Source organism: Antechinus flavipes, chromosome 5 (genome assembly GCF_016432865.1).
Source record: "Antechinus flavipes isolate AdamAnt ecotype Samford, QLD, Australia chromosome 5, AdamAnt_v2, whole genome shotgun sequence".
In the NCBI taxonomy this organism is placed as follows: Eukaryota; Metazoa; Chordata; class Mammalia; order Dasyuromorphia; family Dasyuridae; genus Antechinus; species Antechinus flavipes.
The window spans coordinates 115,378,731-115,390,947 of record NC_067402.1 but is presented as its reverse complement, the minus strand read 5'-3'; the positions used below and the strand labels follow the sequence as shown (position 1 = coordinate 115,390,947).

General features: G+C 35.8%; 1 protein-coding gene across 4 annotated transcripts in view; it reads right to left on the bottom strand.

Annotated features, from left to right (window-relative positions):
- The window catches only part of RBM28 (RNA binding motif protein 28), a 48,811-nt gene that overhangs the window by 11,071 nt on the left and 25,523 nt on the right, over positions 1-12,217 (bottom strand). For all 4 annotated transcript variants that reach the window (XM_051961206.1, XM_051961208.1, XM_051961205.1 and 1 more), the window contains exons 11-14: positions 11,706-11,815; positions 5,678-5,751; positions 2,751-2,886; positions 1,139-1,203 (exon numbers count right to left, since the gene is read on the bottom strand). In XM_051961206.1, coding sequence (XP_051817166.1) covers positions 1,139-1,203; positions 2,751-2,886; positions 5,678-5,751; positions 11,706-11,815 — 385 coding nt within the window. The remainder of the gene's footprint in view (positions 1-1,138; positions 1,204-2,750; positions 2,887-5,677; positions 5,752-11,705; positions 11,816-12,217) is intronic.

Sequence of the window (12,217 nt, the reverse complement as noted above, 5' to 3'; positions counted from 1 at the left end):
GCATTATTAAAATTTTCCTATCATTTTTTATAGCTAGATGGATAATCAATAAAATAAATCAAGCCCTGATTTGTGACATTTGCCCATTTTTGAGGTTTAAATGTTCACAGTGAAATTGTCATCATCAGCTCCAATGAACAAGTATGAGATGGCTCCAACACACCACTGAAATACTGCCCAGGATATCTTTGTAGGCAAAATGGAAAGCCACAAGATGAACACAAATATAGTTGGCTAGTAAAAAGAACACTAGATCTGGAGTCAAGAGGCATGGTTCAAATGCTACTTTTATGTACTATAGAACTCATTGTTCCTACTCAACTTCTACCAAATTTTACTAGTTATATTGAGAGCAACATGATACTTCTAGTTATCTAGGTTCATGATATCAGAATTAAATCTCAATTCTTTACATTCTCTTACCCCACATATCCAAACAGTTATTTTGGTGACTACTGAAATACTATGCTTCCAAAACCCACATCTTCCAAATAACTTTCCTTGATGACTCCAGCACAAATTGATGTCTACCTTCTCTAATTCCTTTTGTACTTACTTGTATTACATAATTAGAATCTGTATGTATATACATACATATTTACAGATGTGTGTGTGTGTGTGTGTATATATATATATATATATATACACACACATATATATATATGTTCTCTGTACTACACAATTTAGTACTTTATTATATCCATTAAAGACTGACTCTAATGATTCATCATAGTAAAGAAATGATCCTGGGTTTTTGAAGCGTATGTAAAGAACAATCAGATCCTAGGGTAGCTATCAGGTAATGAACTTTTCTAGCCAAAGCAGCCTGTGGAGATTACACAATTAAGGTAAAACCACTTAACTGTGACCTACATTAGTAAAGACAAAAGATACACTAATGAAATCCCAAACATTTGAGATGCCCCATAATGCTGATATCTGTAATATGTAAATAAAATATTTGTCCTATTAATTGGTTCTAATGTATGCTTTAATCTGAAATAGAGGTCAGCCCCTTGTATTCAGAAACTGCCTTATACTCACTGTTTAATCCCTAATATGCCAAGTACAAAGTAAGCACTTAGATACTTTCTGATTGCCAACACCTAAAAGCTGTCCTGGTTCTGGATCTACTTACCCGTTCTCTCTTGGTGATATCAGCAACACTTAAACCTTCTGCAGCTTTCGTTCCAGCACGGATCACTGCAAAAAAGAAAGCAAAAGGCCAGGGGAATCACCAAGGGATTCTCTGAGCAATCAGAGGAATGTATTCTGAATGATGCAAACTACATTCAAGACCCAGAGGGCTGGGCTGGTCAGGACACAGCAGTCAGCGTAGAAGGAGCCTACAATTCTCTGAACTCAGAACTGCACTTAAATTTAAAATACTGAACATTCTGTTTTTACAAAGGGATTGAACATATAAGGAAAATTTTAGATTGAAGAGGCATTAAGTATTCAACAATTTGAATTGCCCAAATATCTACATAGGGAATTTTTCCAGCCCCTGGTATGAATTATCATCCAAAGAGTAAGAGCGACTCATTTAATTAAGTTGCACATGGAAAGCCATGTGCAAATTGTTGTGATAGGCTCTGGGGATTCAAAGGTAAAAATGAAAGCAATCTCCATGCTCAAGGTGCTTATATTATAAAGGAAGAATATAAGACATATAACAAATAAATTTGTGGCCAGTTTTCACTGACTTTTGGAACAGATAAAGAAAAGCCATCCATGTAGATGTCCAAATATGGAGAACTAACAAGAACAAATCATATTTAAAGAAAAGAGGATAAAATTTGCTATAAAGTTCAAACCATGGCTTTGTAGAACATGACATTGAGAATTGCTCTGGATTTTTCTTAGGCTCCATGATTTTGTTTGTGGTGATCTGCTGTCAGAGATCTAGTTTTCTGGCTTGCTGGAGACAACTTTCCATTACCTTTGTAATGAGAAGCAGTAGAGTTCAAGACAAAAACACCAGAAGCCTAAGGGGTCAAGTCCTGCCAGTGACACACAGTTACTGTGTGAGTGCAAGAAAGACAAAAATTCTAAATGCCCTCAGGAAACTGAGGAAATTCTCTGAGACCTGAAGTTATAGTTGAATCTACTGATCTGCATCAGAAGACAGAGCTTCACACTGAGAGATTCCCTAAACTGATAATATTAAAGGTTTAGATTAAAAACAATAAAAAAGGAAAAAATCAACAATCCAAAAACAATAATGTTTAGCAATTGGTTCAAAACTAATCCATTTAGCAATTGGTTCAAAACTAATCCCACGCCAAACCTTTTAGCAGAAATAGTGACCAGGAATTAAGATTCCTGATCTGAATTTCCTCCTCCCTCTTTGTGCCTGTCCACTCTCTGGTGAAATATTTAAATGCAGACTGGCAAAGATACAAGCACCTGATTTTTCTACTGTCTGGAAAGTCATTTCCTCATTAATCAAAACTGGTTATCTTCATAGCTAGAACAACATATAACAGATGCTTAATAAAGGTTTTTCAATTGAATAATATGAAGGTCACGGGATTTAGAATTTGAAAGAAATCTTAGAAGTCACATATAGTACCATACGAATATCTTCAGGTAATATAGTTTTGGGTTTTAATGCAAACTTTTGCCCAAAATACATTATTGCTGAATCTTTTCTGAGACATGAGAATACAGCTGTGATCTGAGAGCCCAGTATTGATATGGCATCCTCCCGGACCATGGAACTATACACAGTAACTCCCATTACTCACAGCCTTCTCTGGCCAGATAGAGGTTCCGGGTTCCTGTTTGCTTCTTTACATTCTTGGTTCGCAATTTTTCAGCTTCATCCCGGGTCACAGCCAAGTCCACCTTAAGCTTCCGGCCATCCAGCTTTAACCCTCCATCCTACAATAAAATATGTTCTCTATCTCTTAAGCTAAGCAGGTAGACACAGACAAATAGGAAGAAGTGATTAAGTATTTAATAAACACTATAGTGAAAGGGTAATCCAAATCTTTCTATCTGAAATGCAAATTCAGTATATCTGGTCTGGTGATAACAAGGTGTACCTTTTGATGTGTACTAAACTAAGAGCCAATGATAAATACAGCCTTGCAAATAGCAAATCACTACTTACACTACTATGTCTGAATATAATTCCTAGCTATCTGAATGGTCCAGAAGGCAGAATAAAATTGGCAAGGTTATTGTATACTGAATTGGTAAGGATATTGTCAACTGGTGAATACTTAGTAACACAGGCAAGGCCACTATAAGAATAAATAAAGATACACTTTATTAAAGAGAAGAGAATCATGGTGATACAAAATAACAGATAATTTAAAAATCATCAGCTTTGGGAATACCATCAGAAACAGTCCCTGGTATCAGCTCCTTTTCTGCTGATGGAAGATTCTGGTAGGAATAACACATCCTCATCAAACCATTCTCCAATTGATAAATGGTCAAAGGATATGAACAGACAATTCTCAGACGAAGAAATTGAAACTATTTATAGACATATGAAAATATGCTCCAAATCATTATTAATCAGAGAAATGCAAATTAAGACAACTCTGAGATACCACTACACACCTGTCAGATTGGCTAGAATGACAGGGAAAGACAATGGGGAATGTTGGAGGGGATGTGGGAAAACAGGGACACTGATACATTGTTGGTGGAACTGTGAACACATCCAGCCATTCTGGAGAGCAATTTGGAACTATGCTCAAAAAGTTATCAAACTGTGCATACCCTTTGATCCAGCAGTGTTTCTACTGGGCTTATACCCCAAAGAGATACTAAAGAAAGGAAAGGGACCTGTATGTGCCAAAATGTTTGTGGCAGCCCTGTTTGTAGTGGCTAGAAGCTGGAAAATGAAAGGATGTCCATCAATTGGAGAATGGTAGAGTAAATTATGGTATATGAATGTTATGGAATATTATTGTTCTGTAAGGAATGACCAGCAGGATGAATACAGAGAGGACTGGCGAGACTTACATGAACTGATGCTAAGTGAAATGAGCAGAACCAGGAGATCATTATACACTTCGACAACGATATTGTATGAGGACATATTTTGATGGAAGTGGATTTCTTTGACAAAGAGACCTGAGTTTCAATTGATAAATGACGGACAAAAGCAGCTTCACCCAAAGAAAGAACACTGGGAAACGAATGTGAACTATCTGCATTTTTGTTTTTCTTCCCGGGTTATTTATACCTTCTGAATCCAATTCTCCCTATGCAACAAGAGAACTGTTCGGTTCTGCAAACATATATTGTATCTAGGATATACTGCAACATATCCAACATATAAAGGACTGCTTGCCATCTAGGGGAGGGGATGGAGGGAGGGAGGGGAAAAAAAAATCGGAACAGAAACGAGTGTCAATATAAAGTAATTATTAAATTAAAAAAAAATAAAAAAAAATGGAACAAAAAAAAAAAAAAGAAAGGAAAGGGACCTGTATGTGCCAAAATGTTTGTGGCAGCCCTGTTTGTAGTGGCTAGAAGCTGGAAAATGAAAGGATGTCCATCAATTGGAGAATGGTTGAGTAAATTATGGTATATGAATGTTATGGAATATTATTGTTCTGTAAGGAATGACCAGCAGGATGAATACAGAGAGGACTGGCGAGACTTACATGAACTGATGCTGAGTGAAATGAGCAGAACCAGGAGATCATTATATACCTCAACAACGATACTGTTTGAGGATGTATTCTGATGGAAGTGGATCTCTTCGATAAAGAGAGCCTTAATTGATCAAAGATGGACAGAAGCAGCTACACCCAGAGAAAGAACACTGGGAAATGAATATAAACTGCTTGCATTTTTGTTTTTCTTCCCGGGTTATTTATACCTTCTGAATTCAATTCTCCCTGTACAACAAGAAAACTGTCCGGTTCTGCACAAATATATTGTATCCAGGATATACTGTAACCTATTCAACATGTAAAGGACTGCTTGCCATCTGGGGGAAGGGATAGAGGGAGGGAGGGGAAAAATCGGAACAGAAATGAATGCAAGGGATAATGCTGTAAAAAATTACCCTGGCATGCGTTCTATCAATAAAAAGATACTAAAATTAAAAAAAAAAAAAAAACAAAAAGGAATAACATATCCTCCTAGAGTGGATGGTCTGCCTTTAAAATTCATGCCATCTTCCAAACTTGAAAATGAATCCTTTGCTTCTCCCTTTGATTCCAGTGTTGTGAAGTACCATGAAATCTTTACTACCTCTCTCAAATATAAGTGAACATCTCTCTTCAAATTCCTCATAACACTTTGCCTAGACAATATTGTATTATAATTAATTCTGTATCTGTTTTAGCCCGTCCTTCTCCACTCCATGAGACAGTGAGTCTCTTGAATCCTTCTTATTACACGTTTTGGGGTCCAGACTTGTAATTTGATCTATGTACATGTGCAAACTCTCATCATGGATGAAGATCAGCAAGTTATCTGTAACCTATTCAAACACTGCATGGATACCAGAAGTCACATAGTGGCTGCACCTGCCCTGATCCTGCCTGGCCCTCTATCTACTACACCTCAATGCCTAACAAATATTTGCTGAATTAAACTTGTATATAATCAAGAGCTGACAATAATCAAAAGTGGCTGCCCTATCAGATTTTGCCTTGGAAATCACTATGGCAACAATTATAAGTCAAGAAAAATGTTTTACCTCAGTCTCTGCAGAAGCTGCTGCAAGACAAGCCTGAGCTGCTTCCTGAGTCACAAACTGGGCGAATGCACAACCTGGGGAGAAACAGAAATGAAACATTTTCTAGGGCACATCAAGAAGTCAAGTCCAATACATTGTGGAGGCTGATGTGAAATGAGCTAGTGATGCTCCTTATGCCTATCCCCTTAGAGAGTTCTGATCTTTGTCCCATCTTTCCTTCTTTGCTCCCTCTGTGTTCAAGTCTGTTTTCTTCAATAAGAGATCTACTTTTCAATACTGCCAAGGGTAAAGAGGGCAGGTAAATAGCCTGGGGAACAGAAGTAAGGGCTACCCACTTTATTCCCAGCTTTTTGATGCCACCGAAAGTATTGTCATGAACATTCTTGTATATGTAGAAAATTTTCTTTCTGTCTTTAGCCTCCTTGGAATATATGCCCACAAGAAGACTGATAGATCAAAGGGTATGTAGAATAGTTTAGTATTTTTTTGTGAATAATTCTAAGTGTTTTTTCAGGATTCATAGATATTATTAATTCCAACATTCTAGAAGAATGAGATTAATGGGCCACTTACCAACTACCCCCTTCGAAGTCAGAAGACGTCAGAAAAACTTTAGATCACAGTAATGACTGAATATAGGCATTCTGCTATGTTAATTAGTGTTCCCTTCACTTATGTTCAACTATCTTTTTCAGTGAAAAAATAACTAAAAAGACAGTTATTAAGTAATTAACATGAGCAAAGCATTTATAAAGCACAGGGCATACACAAAAAAGCAAAACAACATCTGCTCTCAAGAAGCTCACATGCTTACGGGGAAAAACAACAGAGAGAAAGGCTGAGTTTCAAGTCAGATGAAAAAGCCACAAAACTGAGAGAAGGCAGGAAACAAAAATTTCTTAAGTCCTATTATATGTCAGGCACTGGCTAAGCACTTTACAAATATCATCTCTTTTGATCCTTAAGTAGCACAGCAGACAGTTATAAATCTTCTTTAGAGTTCTTTCCAGTGATTAAAACCAGATCCACTGCCAGTATTCAACCATTTGATAGAACAGGATCTCTAGGTCTTCAGTAGCTCTGGCTACTAAGAATTCAGGGGCTGCAGCACTTTTAGAGGGAGTTATCAGGCCTTTTCTCCATGGGGTGCCAGGTGCCAGGTGCCAGGTGCCAGGTGCCAGGCTAGAAGAAAGGCTAGTGAATTGAAGGGCAAAATAATTCCCAGAGTTCAGGGGCAAAGGGTCTTGAACTGTCACTACCAACATCTGAAGGAAAGCAGAAGTCAAAATGGAGGCAGTCACACGATACATGTTTTGCACTGCTACTTTGGCTATCCTGTTTTGTCTATCACAAATAGCAGATGGTTAGCATAAGTCTGTATACAACTTAAGAAGAGTAAAAAAATAGAGTAAGTACCTGCTTCCCTATGATTTTCTTTAACTTTGTGTTTAACTTTTAATCTTTTTTGTTTTGTTTCTAACATTCCTCCTGATTTTTTTTTTTTTTTTAGCCTTTTTAGTTTTAGGAATATTCTGGATAGAAGATTATCTTTAGGAACAATATACAATAAACTAAAAGATTTCTTTGCTAAGGTAAAGCTGAAACTCAACTAATTATCTTAATAGGTATAATTCAAATTATTTTTTCTCAAAATGGCTTTTTTTCGCTTGCCAACATTGAGGCACATCTGCTACTTTTCTGTCCCTACTCACGCAGCCTGATGAGATCTTTCTACAATCCATATTTTTCAATGTGACATCATAGCACCTTGAAGAGAGGAGTGCCATCTGCGTAAGTATTTTTAAGGACTTTCTCTTCCAAATCATTTTTACAAATGTTAAAAGACTAAATCCAGAATTCTCCTTCTAGAAGATTACGTTTATTCAGGTAGGCTGGAAAGAACTTTCTTTGCTCTTATACCATGTTATTGTCTTCACAGTGGCACAGAGAATGAAGAGTGAGGATGCAGCACCCCTAAAGTCACTTACAAATACAAACAAGCTATCCTATTCTTTTCCTTTCTTACAGAAGATAGCCTGATATGTCCAAATGGTCTTGTAGGTGTATGAGATTTCCATCAACATTTGAAATTTATTTAGACATAAACAAAAAGAAAAATGCATCTTATATTTCTTCCCATTCATTTATTGCATACTTTTTTAAAAGCTATTTTTGCATTAAAAATACTTTAGATTGTTTCATTTCCAAGCCAGGTGAATAAGATAGGTTGGGTTCACAGAGTCCAAAGTCTGAGACAAGAAATGTGATCCTGATTTTTTTAAATAACTCTAAGTAATTTTAGATCAATAATCTGCAATCCTAAAATCATATCTGAAATTAGCTGATGCTCCTCCAGATGATCTCTATGTAACCAAGTTTAGGACAGGTTTAAGACCAAAATCCTTTAATCACTGAGCTAGTGGTTCTAGCCTTGGTTGCCTTTTTTTTCCCCCTCTACACCTTTTTTTTTTTGGAATAGAATTTATTATCATTTGTTTAATGATCATCTAAGAAGCAAATGATAACCAAATCTACATAGCTACTATGTCTCTCTAGAACAACAGAACCACCAACTGTCCGGTGATTGTCTTATGTTGATTATCCCATAGGCATCCCAAACTCAACATGCTGAAAAAAAGACTTTTCTCCAAACCTGATCCTCTTCCAAAATCCTACAAAACTCCTTTTCTTCCCTTCATTCATGTTCACAACTTGGAATCATTCTCAACTTTCTTCCTCCTCTTTTTCCTTTCTTAATCCCCATCATCTCCAATGATTTTTATCCAATCTGTCTTCAAATTTATCTTGCAAATGTTTCCTTCTCTTTATTCACAACTTCTTAGAGAAGACTGTCATCCATTTAATCTAGACTGTATTATAATCTCCTAACTGGACTCTCCTTTCCAATCCACAAAGTTGCCAAAATAATTTTCCTAAACAAATCTAACCAAGTGATTACCTCAATCCTTTTGAGGCCCTAGAATAAAATATAAATCTTTCTGTTGAGGATTAAGGCTCTTCAAATTTTGGCTCCAGTTCAGTTTTCCAAGCTTATTTCACATTATTCCCCCTCACCCACTATACTGCAGTCAAACTGGCCTATCTTCTCTTTTCAAAACTCAACATTCCATTTCTCAATTTTCCACCAATGAACATGCCTAAATCCCTCCAGCTCCTAAAATCCCCAATTTCCTTCCAAGTTCAGCAATCTCTTGTTGGTTATCTTTTCTGACACCTTGCAAGTGTTCCAAAATAATTTTTTAAATAATCACACAGCCTTATCTGTTTACATTCTCCCCCCACCCCCAATTTGTCCTTCATTGATCTTTGTTTCTCTACATAAGCAAATGGCCTTGCAAACAGTTAAGTATTAAAAAAAAAAAAAAAAAACCACCTCTTGCTGGAATGATTTCAGAGAGTCCTGGAGAGACTTACATGAATTGATGCTAAGTGAAATGAGCAGAACCAGATCATCATTATACACGGAAACAACAAAACTATACAATGATCAATTCTGATGGACGTGGCTCTCTTCCCACCATGAAATGATTCAAACCAGTTCACCTTATTCAGTGATGAAGAGAGCCATATATACCCAGAGAGAGGACCATGGGAACTGAGTGTGGACCACAACATAGCACTTCACTCTGTTGTTGTTTGCTTACATTTTGTTTTCTCAGTTTTTTTTCTTCCTTCTTGATCTGATTTTTCTTGTGCAGCAAAATAACTGTATAAATATGTATACATGTATTGGATTTAACATAAATTTTAATGTATTTAACATGTACTGGACTACCAGCCATCTATGGGAGGGGGTGGGAGAAGGAGGGGAAAATTTGGAACAGATGGTTTTCTAAGAGTCAATGTTGAAAAATTACCCATGCATATGTTTTGTAAATAAAAACCTTTAATTAAAAAACAAACAAACAAACAACAACAACAACAACAAAAATCCGCCTGAACTGGATAATAACTAAATAAATAGGAATGTCTGAACTTAGAATGAAACATCATGTCATAAAAATGACAAATATGAGAAACTCATAGAAAAATGGGAATATGAATTGATTTAGGAAGGATGCAAAACTAGAAGAAAAATGTACATAAAGGGACAAGTAGGTAATTGCAGTGGATAGAGCATCATCCCTGAAGTCAAGAGGACCTGAGTTCAAATCTGGTCTCAGATACTTAACACATCCTAGCTGTGTGACCCGGGGCAAATTCACTTTATTCCCCTCAGCAAAAAAAAAGAAAAATTGTACATAAGAATTATGATGCTGTGGGGAAAACACCTTTCAAAGGCAGATGAACTCAAATTAAAAACAATGACCAGTTTTATTCACAAAGGACAGACAATGAAACACACTTCCCCTCTTCTCAAAAGAGGCAAGAACTATAGAATATTGTATACTTTGACTGACCAGACCAAGTTTAACTGTTTTTCTTTGTTAAAAAGAAGGGTTTCTATGGCTATACGTCAGAAATGACTAAGATATAAAAAATTAAAAGCAATTCTTTTAAAATTGTGTTGAAGATACCACTTCCCCCCCATTCTTCAATGAGTTGCCACTGGACAATAACTAGACTCCAAATCAAAGGAAGAAAGCTTAGATTTCGAAAATCATAACAGTGTTTTGAATGATCCTAATCAGCCTATACTTTAAACACCCAATATTCTCCTGATGATTCTACACACATGATGAAACACATCAAAATTTCTTTTAAGAATCAAACCTTTAAGTAATTAGAAGAGACAATGGAAAGAAGCAGAGTATTGCAGCATATTAACAATTGCTTAGGCACAAGAAGTAGTGAGAAGATATCAACAAGAAAATATATGATCAGAACAAGAGGAAAGCTGATAATATAGTGAGATCCAGGGACTGACAAATAGACAACATAAGCATAAAGTCTGCATTAATATACCAACTGTTAAAAGATCTAGAGCTGGAACTTTTAACTTTGATAAGATTTCAGGAGGCTCATGAATTTGGATAAGGAAAAAAAACTGCATCTTTCTGTTCAATAAGCTTTTTTTTTTTAATGCAATATATTTAATTTTACACATTTAAAAACACTGTTCAAAGGCAGCTAGATGGAACAGTGGATAGAGCACCAGCCCTGAATTTAGGAGAACCTGAATAAGTCTTGCCTCAGACATTTAACATGTCTTAGCTGTGTGACCCTGGGTAAGTTACTTAGCCCAATTGCCTCAACAAAAAATAAATGAATGAATGAATGAATAAATGAACAAACAAACATTGTTCAGAGAGGGGATCTATAAATTCTTCCAGACTAGCAAAGAATTCCTAGGTGTAAGAAAGACAAAGGGCCCCTAACAAAGAAGGTGGCTCCACTACATTAGTTAAATACTCCATGGAAGCTGAATTAAGCCTTGGACACGAATCTCAAAGAATGAGAAGGCATGAATGGGTTTTGATCTGCATCACCAGAGAGGAAACTCAAAGAGATGAGATTACCAAACTTAATGAAGTATCAAAATACAGATATCGCTGTATTTTCAATTAAATGGAATAATGGATATCTAATAAACCTGTTACAGTAAAGAATCCAGTGCAGGGACATAAAAATATGGATGAGATCCTTTCATAGGTGATTAAGAGGCAGTTAGGGATAGTAACAAATACTATGTGCTTCATGAACAACAACCACAAAAGATCCTTTAGTATTTCTGTTAGACAGAAGACAGAATAAACCATTAATCTGACAGATAATAGCAGCATTTTTTATGTTTTCATGTAAGATATTCTATTAAAATTACATTTTGTAGGGTTATGTTATATAACACATACTACCCAAAATAAAATTTTTAAATGTAATTTTAGTAAAAGGTCTTAAATGACACTACTCAAAAAAAAAAAAAAAAATCACTGAGGGCAAAAAAATCAGACCTTCTTTTTTTTTTTACATTTACCTCAGCCTTCTTGTACAAACACTAAACATGGTAGATATTCAATCAAAGTTGAATGTGCTTAATAGCAATAGCAGCAAGCTCCAGACCTCTTACCTTTGGAATGCTCTGTGTCTGGGTGTAGAACAATTCGAACATATTTAAGGTCCCCAAATTGCTGAAGGATTTCCTCTAGATCTTCTTCTTCTGAGTCAAAGGACAGGTTTCTATGAAAAACAATAGGAAGTCATATGAAGTAAAATCATCACAAATGCAAGATCCTCGGTATCCTTTTGTCTGAAATGCCTCTCACATAGCTATTTTATTTGATTGAAACTGATAAGATTTATCAATTTCATCTATTTGAAGCTGCTAAGAAATTCAGATTTTGGCTAAAATTTTGAAAAATTGATGAAGCTTCAAAATGTTAAACTTCCAGACTTAAAACACATGTTGTTTACAAGTTTACTGAAAAAGAAGAGAAAATAGTTACAAATTCTTTATTTTTCTAGATAAGATTTAGGAATGTTGGAAACTGTTACTGTTTTCTAATATTTCAACACAATGTTAAAATTCCATATTTCCCCAACTGTGCACACTTTTCCAGGAATAGAGAAAATGGATTTTAA